A 15075-nucleotide genomic window follows, 5' to 3' on the forward strand; every position below is an offset into this window, starting at 1 on the left:
AATTCATAAGTAAAATGGTTTTGGGAGTGAGGCTTGGCGGCCCCTTTCTATAATTCCAGCACTGAGAGGCAGACACAGCAAGACTGCAAGACTGAGCACATACCAAACAGTGCAGGTCCCTACCTCAACAACAGATTTAGAAGTGAAGGAAGTGCAAGGTATGGCGGGCCGCCCCTGTAATCCCAGCACTCAGGAAGCTGAGGCTGAGGCAGGAGGATTGCCACAAGTCCAGAGCCAGCCTGGGTTTATCATGAGTTCAAGACAAGACTACTAGACTACATGGTGAGATTTGTCTCAACAGAAAAAAGAAAAGGAAAGGAAAAGAAAATACATCTTTAAGTATTTCATTGAAACAGAAAACAGATATAAAGTACTTATATAAAGTGTTATCTCAGAAAATAGTCAGACATGGTGGCACTCACCTTTAATCCCAGCACTCTAGAGGCAGAGGCAAGTGAATCTGTGTGAGATTCAGGCCAGTCAGGTTTACACAGTGAGTTCTATGTCAGCTGGGGCTACAGGGAGACCCTGTCTCAAATAAAACAAAACAAAACAAAGTCACAGATGGCATCATCTTCTGAAAGCATTAAGACACTTCTCATGGGACCCTGAGTTGCCTCTAGAAAGAGGGTTCTTCCTTCTGTCTATCTGTCTGTCTGCTGTCTATCTTGCCTCTCTCCATACTCTGGCTTCTGTCCCTTCAGAATGCACTTTTACTGTTATGATGCCCATGGGTCAGAGGCAAGATAATATAGGTAACCTTGCCTTTGAACCTCAGGACTAGAAGCTAACCCCTCCTTTCCTTTTGTTTCCTTTATAGTTGTTTCGAGGGAGTGTTTATTTTTTATTTATTTGTGTATGTTATGTGTTCGTGTGAATGTGGGTGCACACATGCAACAGTCTCTCTCTCTCTCTCTCTCTCTCTCTCTCTCTCTCTCTCTCTCCTCTCAACAGGATCTCCCTGTAGCCCTCACTGGCCTGGAACTCACTACGTAGACCAGGCTTGCCTTGAACTCACAGAGATCCACCTGCCTCTGCCTCCCCAGTGCTGGGATTAAAGGTGTGTGCCACCATGCCTGCCTCTCTCTTTTTAAGTTTAAGAGAAATGTTATGGGCTGGGTGAGTCTAGCCTGGGTTCCAGAGAGAGACCCTGTCTCAAAACAAAAAACAACACCTGGGAAGGTTGCTCAGTGGGTAAAGTGCTTGCTGAGCACCTGAAAACAAGAGCCCAGAGCCCAAAACCCAAGAAAGCAGCAGCTTGTGCCTGTAATCCCAGTGGGCCCCGGTAGAAGACGGCAGTGGAAACTGGACAGCACCAAGGAGCTCTCAGGTCAGCCAGCCTGACCTACACAGCAGTGAACAAGGGAAAAAGAGGTAGAGGGAGAAATGCAATCAGTAGTCCAGTCTAGCTGTAAAGCCTAATAACCACAACTACTGGCACAGCAAACAAGCTCTACTGGTGCAGAGGCATGAGCTGCCACACCTAGCTTAAACTTCTCTCTTTTTTTTTTTTTTTTTTTTTTTTTTTTTTTTTTTTTGGTTTTTTGGAAACGGGGCCCCCCTGGCCCCTTAGGCTGCCCTGGTTCCACTGGGGAGAGCGGGCTGCCCCCAACCCCAAAGAGCCCCCCCTGCCTCTGCCTCCCGAGGGCTGGGATTAAAGGCGTGCACCACCACGCCCAGCCAACCTCTTTTCTTTTTTTAAAATATATTTTATTTATTATTTTTATTTTATGTGTATGAATATATTGCCTGCATGTATGTGAGTGCACCTGTGTCATGAAAATACCGTGGAGGTCAGAAGAGGGCTCCGGATTCTCCTGGAACTGGAGTTAAAGACGGTTGTAGCCACCATGTGGGTGCTGGAAATCGAACCTGAGTCCTCTGCAAGAGCAGTCAGTGCTCTTAACCACTGAGCTGTCTCTCCAGTCTATAAACCTCTTGTAAGTCTCAGATATTTCACAGTAGTAACAAGACTAAAATTAGCCTTTCAGTTCATGTAAGGGTCAATCTTTGGTTAATGTGCTAAGTTGATGATAAAACAGGAACAGGAAAGTCTTTTCAACTGTCCACATTCTACCTATTTTGTTTTGTTGAAACTGGGTCTCTAGACAGCCCAGTCTGGCTGAAAAATCATGATCTTCCTTCTGCTTCCTAAGTATTGACATTACTGACGAGTGATACCATGCCCACGAAGTGTAATTCGAAGTGCGTTCAGGGGGTGGATTTGATGGTTAGGTAAACTTGTTGTCTCTTAGATGTTTAAGGTCACAAAACTCTAAACCCATTCTATAGGTAGAATAGAATACAGAGTAAAGAGAAATGCTTGGTATTTGTCATTCATGGGCGTAAACAGGAAGGACCACATTTAGCTTTTTAAGTTTGCATTTAACTTTGCATTACATTTTTTTATATTTATTTATTGGGAGGACTGGTGTGTGTGTGTGTGTGTGTGTGTGTGTGTGTGTGTGTGTGTACACCATGGTGTTCATGTGGAAGTCAGAAGACAATTTGCAGGAGTCGATTCTTTCTTTCCACCATGTGGATCCTGGGGATCGAACTTAGATCCTCAGGTTCGGCAGAAAGCACCTTTATCTGCAGAGCCAGCCCTCTTTGCATTTTTGATACTTGACTGGTCTGTCAACAAAAATAAAGTGCCAAAAGGCAGTGGGGTAGGGAAAGAACCGCTAAGGAGTGAGTTCCTTTAGCAAGACCAGTTTTGGGGATTTTTGGGTTTTGTTTGGTTTGGTTTTTGTTTTTTGGCATTTTATGGTTTGGACCTAAAATGCCTCTCAAAGCCATTCGTTGAAGGTTTGATTTCAGTTCGCAGTGTCAGAGCGGAGTGTTTGTTTCTTTGGGGTTGTTTGTTTGTTTGTTATTGAGGCAGGGTCTCAAGTAGCCTAGGCTGGCCTTGAACTGGCTATGTAGCCAAGGCTATCTTAGAACTCATGCTCCTCCTGCCTCCACCTCCCCAGTGCTGGAAAGGTGGAAAGGAATTACAGGTTCTGTCTTAGCGGTAAGGGGGTTGGATCATGAGGCGCTGACCTCATAGGAGATGAATCCTTTCATGGGTTTGGAAGTGCCCTTGCTGTCTTTCCCTCTCTGCTTGGTGACCACCTTTAGGAGAGTGGATTTGCTCCCCACATCCTCTGCCCCCTCCCCCCAGGTTCACAGCAGTGGAGCCAGTGGACTGAACAGAAACCTCTGAAACCTTGAGCCAATATACACTTTTCCTTCTTTTAACTGATTTTCTTCAGCTGGGAGTGGTGGCATACACTTGTGAGTCCATGGAGTCTACAGCCAAAGGATTGACGGGAATTAGAGGCCATAGTTAGGGTTCCATAGGGTTCCAGAGTTAGTCCAAGGTCTGCCCAGGCTACAAATCGAGAGCTTGTCCCAAGACAAAAACATCTTTTCTCAGCTATTTTGCCACAGTGATGAAAACCAACCAACACAAGGTACACGAAGGGAAACAGAAAAGTTCTACATTTTGCTACTTTTCAAGTGTGTTCAGCTTAACATAAGCTTTATGCTGAAACTATGGAGACTGAGGCAGAGGACGACTCAGAGTGTGAAGGTGCTCGCTGCCAAACTTGAGCTGAGTCCAACCCCTGGGACCCACATGGTGGGAGGAGAAGACACCACCCACGAGTTGTCTTCTGACCTCTGCATTTATGCCATGACATGCATACACCCACACACATACACATACACATGTGTGCACACACACACACATAAATGCTAAAATTTTTTTAAAAGAATATGGACACCAGTGTGCATATGAGGTGTGTGTTCTCCCTAAACCCCTTCGATAGCTCGCTTTTTTTCCCATTTATTTGACTGTGTGTGTGCACACATGCACGTGCATTTGTACATTGTTACCAAATGTGTCTGGAGATCAGAAGACAACTGGAAGGAGCTGGTTTTCTCCATCCACCATGTGGGCCCTGGAGCCTGAACTCAGGTCATCAGGCTTAGAGGTAGACACTTGGACCCGATGAGCCATCCTGCCAGCCCCATGGCTCGCTTTTAATATGAGTCATTCAGACTTAATTGTTGAAAACAGGTAAATTAGAATTGAATGAATGTAAACAGCAGTATAGTATGTAAATGAATTTATCATAATTTCAAAAATCTTTGCCAATGACTTGAAATCTTAAATTTATATTATATTAAATTAAGAAATAGCTAGTCATGAAAAGTCTGAGTCATTCCTAAGTGAGTTAAAAATACCAAAGTGTTGAGGCAGAGGTTGCCTAACTGCTAGAGTCTATGCTTAGTATATACAAAACTTTGGGTTCAATAACCAAAACCCCCCTAAAAATTATTAATTAAAAAAACAGACTGGGTTGTACCCCAGTAATAGAGCATTTGCTTGCATTTGTGAGACCTTGGGTTCAATCCCCAGCAACACACACACACACACACACACACACACACACCCTCTGAAATAACAGTTGCTAAATGTAAATCTGAATATATCTCTTAAGGCACCTGGATTCGTTGGTTGGTTGGTTTTGGTATTGGGGATGGAACTCAGAACTTTATGCCTGCTAGGTAAGTGCTCTACCACCAAGGTACAGACCCAATCCAAGGCATATTGTTTCTATAGGAGATAGAGAAACTAAATATATATGGAAACATGAACAAAACAGTGTTGGGAGGAAGCTTTCTAGAATTCATGCTGTGGTGCTTAGCTGCAAAATGGTGATACGATGCAGTTTGAGATTGCTGACTTCTAAGTGTTCTCGAGAAATTCAGGTCACTAGCTGAGTGTGGTAGCACATGCTTGTAATCCCAGCATTCAGGAGACTGAGGCAAGAGGATTGCCACAAGTTTGAGACTAAATTGAGTGACTTAGCAAGTACCAGGACACCCTGAAGACCTTGACTTAAGGAACAAAAAGAAGGGGCTGGAGAGATGGCTCAGCAGTTAAGAACACTGGCTGCTCTTCCAGAGGACCCAAGTTTGATTCCCAGCACCCCCATGGCAGTTAACAACCATTTATAACTCCAGTTCTGGGGGATTTGATGCACTCTTCTAACCTCCAGGGGCAATGCTCGACACAGGTGCACTTACATACATGCAGGCAAAACACACATACACATAAAATAATAAATAAAATTTTGTTTTTAGAAAAGAAACAAGGGCCGGGTGTGGTAGTGCACGCCTTTAATCCCAGCACTCAGGAGGCAGAGTCAGGCGGGTCTCTAGGAGCTATCTCTCTGGCTCCAGAAGCAGGGCTTTTGGTTTTGTTTTGTTTTGTTTTGTTTTGTTTCAGACAGGATCTCGAGTAGCTAAGATGACCTCAAACTTGATAAGCAGCCAAAGACAGCCGTGAGCTCCGATCCTCCGCCTCTGCCTCCCGAGTTCTGGGATCACAGGTGCACCAGCATGCTTTGTTCTGCTCTTTTTTCCATTTTATTTATTTTTTTTATTTTATATGTATGAGTGCATCGCCTGCATGTGTGTCAGTAAGTGCACTTGTGTTGTGCAATGCCCACGGAGGTCAGAAGAAGGCATTGGATACCCTGGAGCTGGAGTTATGGACAGTTCATAGCCGCCATATGGGTGCTGGGAATCGAACCCAGGTCCTCTGGAAGAGCAGTCAGTGATCTTAACTGCTGAGCCATCTCTCCAGCCCCAATCTGCTCTTAGTTAGAGATCATGAGATTTTTCTCACTTTGCTTTTACCCTTTTAGGAAACTGGCTTAGAAGACAAAAATGCTTTGCTTCACCAAGACTATTCCGGGAGCCTCCTGTGCCCCTCACTGGGGCTTCGGTCGTGTGAAGAGACCAAGTCCTCTATTAACGAGCAGAAGATTTCTCTACAACTGTGTAACTTTCTTAATTCCCTTTTAGGGTCTTTTTTTGTTTGTTTTTGTTTTTTGAGACAGCCTCACTGTTGCCCCAGCTAACCCGGAACTGAAACTTGCTGTATGTAGACCAGGCTGGCCTTCATCTCACTGAGGTTTCTGCCGTGATTCCTGGAGTGCTCAAATTAAAGGCATGCATCACCATGCCAGGCTTTTGGAGTCTTCTGATGGCCATTTTGATTGGTTATTTGACTTGTTCACAATGACCCTGGACCTCTGATCAAGTGACAGACTTCTCCAAATCAAATCCTAGGTAGTCTTTTGATGTAGAGCTAACTTGGGATTTTCTAGTTGGGGTCCTGGAAAGCCTAGAAGGATGGGTCTCTCACTTTGTAAAAGAGTGAGCTAGTTAGGCCCAGCTGGGCATGTGGGTGTACTCCTGTGATCCAGGCTCTTGGGAGGCTGAAATAGGAGAATCTTGAGTTCAAGGCCAACCTGGGCTACAAGAGCCTGGGTGAGACCTAATTTTTAAAAAACCCGAACAACAGCAACAAAATTTTAAAAACTAATTAGGTTTATTTGCTGTATTGAGCTAAATGGGAACGTTGTCAAAGAATATGTAATGCTAAGCCCTATGAGTTAAATTTGCATAAATGTGTGACTAATATGTGTCTCAGAAATTGGACAAAATTCATACAAATCTGATAGTCCTGGCATACAATTAGTCAAAGTTTGTTATCATCAAGTATATGCAAAAGAAATAACTAAATTTTCACGTTCACAAATGGTTGTTTACTGGGTAATTTCCCAAGCGACTATCGGCCTAAAGTGTTTTGTTCTCAAAGAGATTCATGGAAAGGATTCTGACAAGTTTCTGATAATTTTGAGATCCTGCCATGGGACGGTTGAGAAATCCCAGGACTCTTATCAAGAAACCAATCGGTTCCTAGAACACCTAACCCAGCATCAAGCGGCACAAGAGTTCATTAAAGCCAGGTACATGCCCATAAGCCTAGTACCTCAGGAGGGCCAGGCAGAAGAATTGAAATTCCAACCTAGGTCTTTAAAAAAATGTTGTTAAATACCAAGGAAATGGTTTGGTAGATTTTCTTTCCCCTTCCTTCCTTCCTTCCTTCCTTCCTTCCTTCCTTCCTTCCTTCCTTCCTTCTTTCCCTCCTTCTTTCCTCTCTCCATTTTTCCACCCTCCTGCCTCCCCCCACATTTCTTTTTTCCTTTGGACAGGGTCTCATGTTTTATGTTATATCACCTGGTTTATGTGCTGCTGTCCATTAAACCCAGGGTTTCTTGCATGCTAGACAAGCACCTCATCAACTGAGCTAAGTCCCCAGCCCCTTCCCCTCCCTTACTCTTTGGTTTATTTGGGATTTGGGGGAGCAGATTTCATGTTCTGTTGGCCAGTTCTAAAATTAGGTGTTTGAACTTTGTCCTGGCTGGTGGTGCTGTTTGGGGATGTTGTGGAACCTTTGGGAATTAGAGACACACTGGGGTGGGCCTCGAGCCCAGGCCTGCCTCAGATCCTGTCTCTGCTTCCTGACCTGCCAAGGTGAGGCACCTCCACCACACACTCTGATATCTGAGACCCTCAAAAGAAAGAAGGAAGAAGGAAGGAAGGAAGGAAGGAAGGAAGGAAGGAAGGAAGGAAGGAAGGAAATTGAGTCAGCTATGATAGTGCTTACTTATAATCTATGCGTTCATGAGGCTGAGGCAGGAGGATTGTCAAGAGTTTGAGCCCAACCTGGGCTACGTAGCTACTACAAGTCCAACCAGGAGTCCATAACAAGAACCTGTCTCAATAATCCAAAAATAAGTATTAAATAAATAAATGCTGGTAAAGTTCTGGACTCTGTAACTCAGAACAGACAAAATGGTAAAAATTATTAAAACCATTGCTGTGGGCTTCTACTCCCAGTCTGCTACAGTGGTTTACAGTCAGTGCTTGGTGTATCAAGCCTGTACTCCTGGGCAGATAATCAGCGCTCAGCTGCTGTATTTCTAGCTCCTGATGGGCCATTTGAACATTTGCAGATGGACGTCACCCCATTGTCACCCTCAACAGGGCATCAGTGTGCACTTGCCCTGGTGTGTGTGTCTGTTTGGACAGATGCTTTTCCATACAGGACCATTGCTATAATGATGGCCAAAATATGAGAAAATTAGTTTCCTGGTGAGATCTACAAGGACTAGGGAGCTTGTATAGTGCACGCATTACAAAGATACTCAGTAAGGCCTTACAAACATGATGGCATCACCATCGTCCCGATCATCTCGTCTCCCAGCAAGGTTGAAAAGGACAAGTACATTTTAAACCTGAAACTGCAAGGCAGTCCATCCACCCCACAGAGTACTGCTCAGCCACACAGAGGAATGAGCAATTGGTCCATGCTTGAACAAATCCCCAAGAAATCATGTTGAGTGAAAAATCCCATCCCAAAAGATGGCGAAGGATTTCATTCCATGACACAGTTTATTAGAAATGACATTATAGGACAGTAGGATGGGTTATTTGATTAGGGGTAAGGGACGGTGGAAGAGGGTGAGAAGCCAGTGGATGGCTGCAGAGGGGTCCTGTGGTTTTGGAGCTGTGAGAAACAAGTTTCAGGTGTCTAAGCCTGTGAATAAGGCCATGAATAAGGAAGGAGGGGAGGAAAGGGAGATGGAGGGCAGGAAAGAGGGAGGGAAGGAGAAGGGCAGGAGGAGAGGAAGGAAAGAAGGAAGGCTGGAGAGATGGCTCAGTGGTGAAAAGCATGTGTGGCTCTCGCAGAGGACATGAGTTTCATTCCCAGCACACACTTCAGGTCACTCAAAAACATCTGTAACTCCAGCTCCAATGGATCTGATGCCCTCTTCTGGCTTCCTTGGGCGCCTGTACTCACACATACACATACCCACAGACAGACAGACACACACACACACACACACACACACACACACACTCATAATTAAAAATAAATCTTTTTTAAATGAAGGAGGCAGGGAGGGGGGACCTGAACACCTCACATCCCCACACAAATGAATACGTGTAAAACTGCGGAGGTGGATTGCATTGCTGAAGGAATGGGGAGAAGTGTGCAGGGAGTCCATCCTATTCCCTATAACTAAATATGAATCCACAGTTATGCCAATGTTCCAACTTAAAAGGGGAATTGAGGCCAGAAAAATGACTCAGCAGGTAAATGTACTTGCCACACAAGCCTGGAGACCTGAGTTTGATCCCTGGAACCTATACAAACGTAGAAGGAGAGAACTGACTGCACAAAGCTGTCCTCTGACCTCCGTGTCTGTCGTGGCACGTGTACCCACACAGCCACAACATAGTGCATACACACACACAAATAATATCAAAATAAAGGAAATAGTGTGTCACAGCTAAACCTTTTTGACTGAACACTGACTACATAGTCATGAACTTCAACTTACACCCTTGTTTTTAAAAAAAATTATTAAGAGCTTGCCCAGTAGCCAGTCATCCCTGAACTTTAGCCAAGAATTTTCCTTTCCCAGAACAAAGAAATATTTAAGGAGATAAAAACTCTAATTATTCTAATTTCCTCATTCAATATTATATCATGGACTGGATTATCACAATGTACTCATAAATATGTGTAATTATTATATGGTCATAAAATCATTTCTTGATAAACTTGAAAACATTAATGTTCCTAGCACAGCATGCCAACACAGGGAAACAGAGTGAGCAAAGCACTAGCAGGAGATGCGAGGGCTGGCCCAGAGCTGTGTTCTTAGCATGTGGCGTTAAAGACCTTCATGATGCTGAGTGACACATGGCCAGACTTTGTAGAACTGAAACACTGTACTCATTAAACAACTCCCCATCTCCACTGTCCCCCATCCATGGCAATGGGTCATTCTTTTCTTTTTAATGGATTTTATTAAACTGAAGGCTTCTATAGTTCTTTTTTTTAATTTTATTTATTTTTGTTATTTATTTATTTACTCATTAATTTTGGTCTTTTTGAGACAGGGTCTCCCTGTAGCCCCAGCTGGCCTGGGACTCACTATGTAGACCAGACTGGCCTTGAACTCACAGAGATCTGCCTGCCTCTGCCTCCCGAGTGCTGGGATTAAAGGCGTGTATCACCACACTGGCAATTTATTTTATTTTTAATTATGTGTGTCTCCATATATGGGTATGTGCTCATGAGTGCAGGTACCCACAGAAGCCAGAAGAGGGCATTGGATTCTGTGGAGCTGGAGTTACAAGCAGTTGTGAGCCACCTGATGTGGGTGCTAGGAATTGAACTCCAGTCCTCTGCAAGAGCAGTTTGTGCTCTTGGCTACTGAGCCATCCCTCCAGTCCTCCTATGTAGCCTTTTAACTTACTGTGTATCCATGGCTATCTTGAGCTTCTGATCCCCCTGCCTCTAACTCCTGAGGGCTGGGATTACAGGCGTGTGCCTCATACACACAGACTCCCCTCCATTCTCAGGTTGACAGTATTCAATTATATGTATGGACCATATTTTGTTTGTTTATCCATTCATCATTCTCGGACCCTTGGTGTGTGAGTCTGTTTTTCATTATGACAGTAAACACCTGAAGGTGGGTATTAAATAAAGAAGTTTCTCTTTTGTTTGTTTTGGTTTTTGTTTTATTTATTATTTTTTATTTTATGTGTATGAGTGTATTGCCTGCATGTAAGTGCACCTATGTCATGCAAGGCCTACAGAGGTCAGAAGAGGGCATCAAATTCTCCTGGAACTGGAGTTATGGACAGTTGTTAGTCACTATGTGGGTGCTGGAAATCAACCCCAGGTCCTCTTCAAGAGCAGCCAGTGCTCTTAACTGCTGAACCATCTCTCCAGCCCCGAAAAGAGGTTTCTTTAAGTTGGTTTTAGAAGTCCAATGTCCTGGTTCTGACGTAAGCTTAACTTTCATAACGGTCCCCTTCACAGCATTGCATGAAAAATAACATGGTAGGACCACACGAAACAGGAGAGACCCCAAGGCTGGATAGGAAGTCAGAAGCAAAAGAGGGCCGGTCTGGCTCTTAGTAAAACCCACTCTAGTCAGAACTAACTGGGTCTCATGAGAACTACATTAATCCCTTTTATGACTATAACCTCAAATGATCCTTCATCTCTAAAAGGTTCTACCACCTCCCAACATCATCACAATTAACTCCTAGTCAGAGGCTACACTGGCAAGTGTACCCAGGGCCTGTGTAGAGCCGTCACCCTTGGGATCCTCTTCCCACCCAGGAGAAAAAGGATGGACCTATGGGCACGTACCTGCCAGTCTCTGTGAAAGGAGCAGTCCACATGTTGCTGGAACAGGGGACTAGGCACACAAGGTCAGGTTTTGCCTAACCAAAGACCTCCAATCAATATGCTCCCCACTTGCCTGCCCTTTCCTGTACCACATTTACTAGGTGCCCACGTCTAGGTCAAGCCTAATGAGAGGTCAAGTCGGCATCAGGGCGTTCAGGCTACTCTTTGTGCCTTGTTTCCCTCATCGGTGGGGCTTCTGGCACCAGGAGGCCAAATCCCGGCTCCTCATCCACGTTGTGTCATGCCACCTACCTTCAGCACCCAGAACAAAGCCTAGTCCAGCAGGGTCTTAGCTATGAGAATGATGGGTCCCCACAGGACAGCATAAAGGAAGAGGTGGGTGACCCCAGCAGCACAGGGGTCAAGGTTCTTACCCAGATTGTAGCTACATAGCCTCCCACCCTACCTTGGAGAAGCACTTAGGGCTCACATGAAGCCTACTCTATTAGGACCCCTGGGTCAGCCTGGACCAGCCACACCCTGCCACCTCCTTCCAGTTAGGTGTTCAGTTCACTGGGCAGGGGTGGAGCCAGGGTGGCCACCTGGATCCAGGGGAAGGACCTGGAACCTTTCAGGTAGGAGGAACAAAGTTCCCCCCTATTTAAACCCAGGCAGCCTATGTCTTAGCTGGTACTCTGGTGTCCCAGCTCCCCATCCACTGCCATCTCACCATCAGCCACAGCCATGCTGGGAACCTGGGTGCTGCTGCTGCTGGGCCTCAGGCTACATCTGTCCCTTGGCTTCATCCCAGGTAAGAAGGCTCCCTGAGCTGCTTGCTCCCCTTACACACACAGCCTTCATCTGACTGTTCCTCTGTTCTCCCCTTGGCCAGTGGAGGAGGAGAACCCAGCCTTCTGGAACCAAAAGGCAGCCGAGGCCTTGGATGCCGCCAAGAAGCTACAGCCCATTCAGACATCAGCCAAGAACCTCATCATCTTCCTGGGGGATGGTGAGTGTTCGAGGTCTGGCCCCTAGGGCTCTCACACACACCCCAGGAACCCAAGGCCGCTGGTGGGCCCTGGCAGGCAGGCCTGGGGGTTCAGATCTAACTGTGTTCTGCTTCTTCAGGGATGGGGGTGCCCACGGTGACAGCCACTCGGATCCTAAAGGGACAACTGAATGGCCATCTGGGACCTGAGACACCACTAGCCATGGACCTCTTCCCATACATGGCTCTGTCCAAGGTGAGCACTGGGAGGACCCAGGTCAGCTGGAGCCCAGTTAGGGTCTGGGACATTGAGCACAGGCCTAGGCTTGGATGAAGGAATATATGTCTGCTTATCGCACAGTTGAGGATGCCTTTGTCCCCAGACATACAGCGTGGACAGACAGGTACCAGACAGTGCAAGTACAGCCACAGCCTATCTATGCGGGGTCAAAGCCAACTACAAGACCATTGGCTTGAGTGCAGCAGCTCGTTTTGATCAGTGCAACACGACATTTGGAAACGAAGTCTTCTCGGTGATGTACCGTGCCAAGAAAGCAGGTGGGTTGGGGACAGGCTCAGAGGGGGCAGGCCCAGAGTACTAGGTGTCCCACCTGACCTTTGATGTTTCAGGAAAGTCTGTGGGAGTGGTGACCACCACCAGGGTGCAGCATGCTTCTCCAGCTGGCACTTATGTTCACACGGTGAACCGCAACTGGTATGGAGATGCTGACATGCCTGCCTCAGCACTGCAGGAAGGCTGCAAGGACATCGCCACTCAGCTCATCTCCAACATGGACATCAATGTACAGCATGAAGGGCAGAGGCAGGGACTAGGGGAAGGATGACCCCAAGCAACATGCAGGCTGAGCTCCTAGATCCTCCAGGGTCTCTGGAGGGTGGGTGTAGAAGACCCAGCCCAGGAGCAGTCCTACCCATAGATCTGGTAGAGAGCTGGGGACCAGGGCAGGGGACCCCTATAAGTCCCTAAGTCCGTAAGTCAAAGCCCTAAATCCACCTTCCTGATCCTCTCTAACTATAGGTGATCCTTGGTGGGGGCCGAAAATACATGTTTCCTGAGGGGACGCCAGACCCTGAGTATCCAAATGATGTTAACGCAACTGGAACCAGGCTGGATGGACGGAACCTGGTAGAGGAGTGGCTGTCCACGCGCCAGGTGATGGGGACTCACAAAGCACAGTAGGGACCAGGACATGGCTGTGGGCCTCAAGACTTTGTGCTAACAAGTGGTCATGTCCTGCCAGGGATCCCGGTATGTTTGGAACCGTGAAGAGCTCATTCAGGCATCCCTGGATCCATCAGTGACATACCTCATGGGTAAAGGCCCCATATTTCCTGCACTGGAACCCCTCTGATAGCCTCTACTGAGTACGTGTGTCTGTGTGCCATGACCCCACTACCAAGCCTGGTGGTCCCCATAGGCTTTTTTGTCCCTCAGGTCTCTTTCAGCCTGTAGACACAGAATTCGAGATCTACCGAGACCGCATGCTGGACCCGTCCCTGAAGGACATGACAGAGGCAGCCCTTCGAGTGTTGAGCAGGAACCCCAAAGGGTTCTACCTCTTTGTGGAGGGTGAGTCTCATGACCTGCAAGAAAAAGAGGAGGAAAACAGACCTGGCAAGCTCAAAAGTCAGTGGCTTCCTGCAGGGGGCCGCATCGACCGTGGTCATCACCTGGGCACAGCTTACCTGGCGCTGACAGAAGCTGTCATGTTCGACTCTGCCATCGAAAGGGCAAGCGAACTCACCAGTGAGCAGGACACGCTGACCATTGTCACCGCTGACCACTCCCATGTCTTCTCTTTTGGTGGCTACACACTTCGGGGGACCTCCATCTTTGGTAGGCCAGGGGACAGTGGCAGCTGATTTTGCATCAATTATGTAGCAGAAATTTCTCTGAACCTCAGTTTCTCCAGATCTGTTAAACCTAAAGAATACCTGCCTTGTAGGAATCTGGTAAAATGTATAGAATGTGCTACTGGCCAGGAAAAATGGGGGGATGGGGGGTGCTCCAAGGACAGGGTGTCCCCTTTCTGTCATACAGGACTGGCCCCCCTCAAGGCTTCGGATGGCAAGTTCTACACCTCCATCCTGTACGGCAATGGCCCGGGTTATGTTGGTACAGGCGAACGGCCCAATGTCACAGCTACGGAAAGCAGTGAGTGAGATGTCGCCTGCCTACGGGTAGGGAAGGCAGAGGGGACTTGAGTCAGATATCCTTTGCCCTGAACATCTTGTTCTTCCAGGTGACCCCACATACAGGCAGCAGGCGGCTGTGCCCGTGGGGTCTGAGACCCATGGCGGCGAGGACGTGGCCATATTCGCGCGTGGCCCGCAGGCTCACCTGGTGCACGGAGTGCAGGAGCAGAATTACATCGCGCATGTCATGGCCTTTGCTGGTTGCCTGGAGCCCTACACCGACTGCCGCCTGGCGCCCCCTGCCGACCAGAGCAGCAGCACCACCACCCCAGGTCAGAGCCACCCCAACAGCCCCGGACAGAGCGCAGTCGGGAACCTGGGCCCAGCCACTGCCCCGCTGTCCCTGCCACTGCTGGTTGGAACACTGCTGTTGCTGGTCGGGGCAACGCCCTGAACTCTGGTCCCCCCCAGGTTCCACCTCGGCGTCCCATACCCTCACCTGGTGCTTCCCTTGCCCTGACATCCTGCTAACTTCTCTCCATGGTTCCCACTGACGGGCCCAGTGCCCGGTACTCCCTGCACTCTGTCTGCCCTTGGCCCTACTGGCCCCCAATCTCGGTCCTTCGCTCCTGGTGGCCTCAACCCTTAACGCTACCTACAGCTGCTGCCCCTAGAGCCTCCACCCAGGCATCCACAAGAGGACATTCATTGTTAACTATCAACCAGCCTCAGACCACACGAAGTCCTCTTTTCAGCTCTGGAACTGCTGGGACCCTGAGGCCTCCTGGAAGCCCAAGCCATGACAACCATACCCCTGACCCTCCCAGGGCTGCCTGGCTGCCCCTTCCTGACCTCTGGCACCAGTACC

At 47.5% G+C, this 15075-nt stretch overlaps 1 protein-coding gene across 1 annotated transcript; it reads left to right on the forward strand.

Annotated features, from left to right (window-relative positions):
• The first annotated feature begins 11806 nt into the window (after positions 1–11806).
• LOC103738251 (intestinal-type alkaline phosphatase) lies at positions 11807–14661 on the forward strand. The gene is made up of 11 exons (XM_008838126.1): positions 11807–11873; positions 11955–12071; positions 12191–12306; positions 12434–12608; positions 12681–12853; positions 13090–13224; positions 13313–13385; positions 13507–13641; positions 13717–13908; positions 14113–14226; positions 14315–14661. The coding sequence occupies exons 1-11, from the start codon at positions 11807–11809 to the stop codon at positions 14659–14661; spliced, it is 1644 nt and encodes a 547-aa protein (XP_008836348.1).
• The last annotated feature ends 414 nt before the right edge of the window (positions 14662–15075 follow it).

The sequence above is a fragment of the Nannospalax galili genome, unplaced genomic scaffold, assembly GCF_000622305.1.
Source record: "Nannospalax galili isolate Female #2095 unplaced genomic scaffold, S.galili_v1.0 scaffold1138, whole genome shotgun sequence".
NCBI classification, from domain to species: Eukaryota; Metazoa; Chordata; class Mammalia; order Rodentia; family Spalacidae; genus Nannospalax; species Nannospalax galili.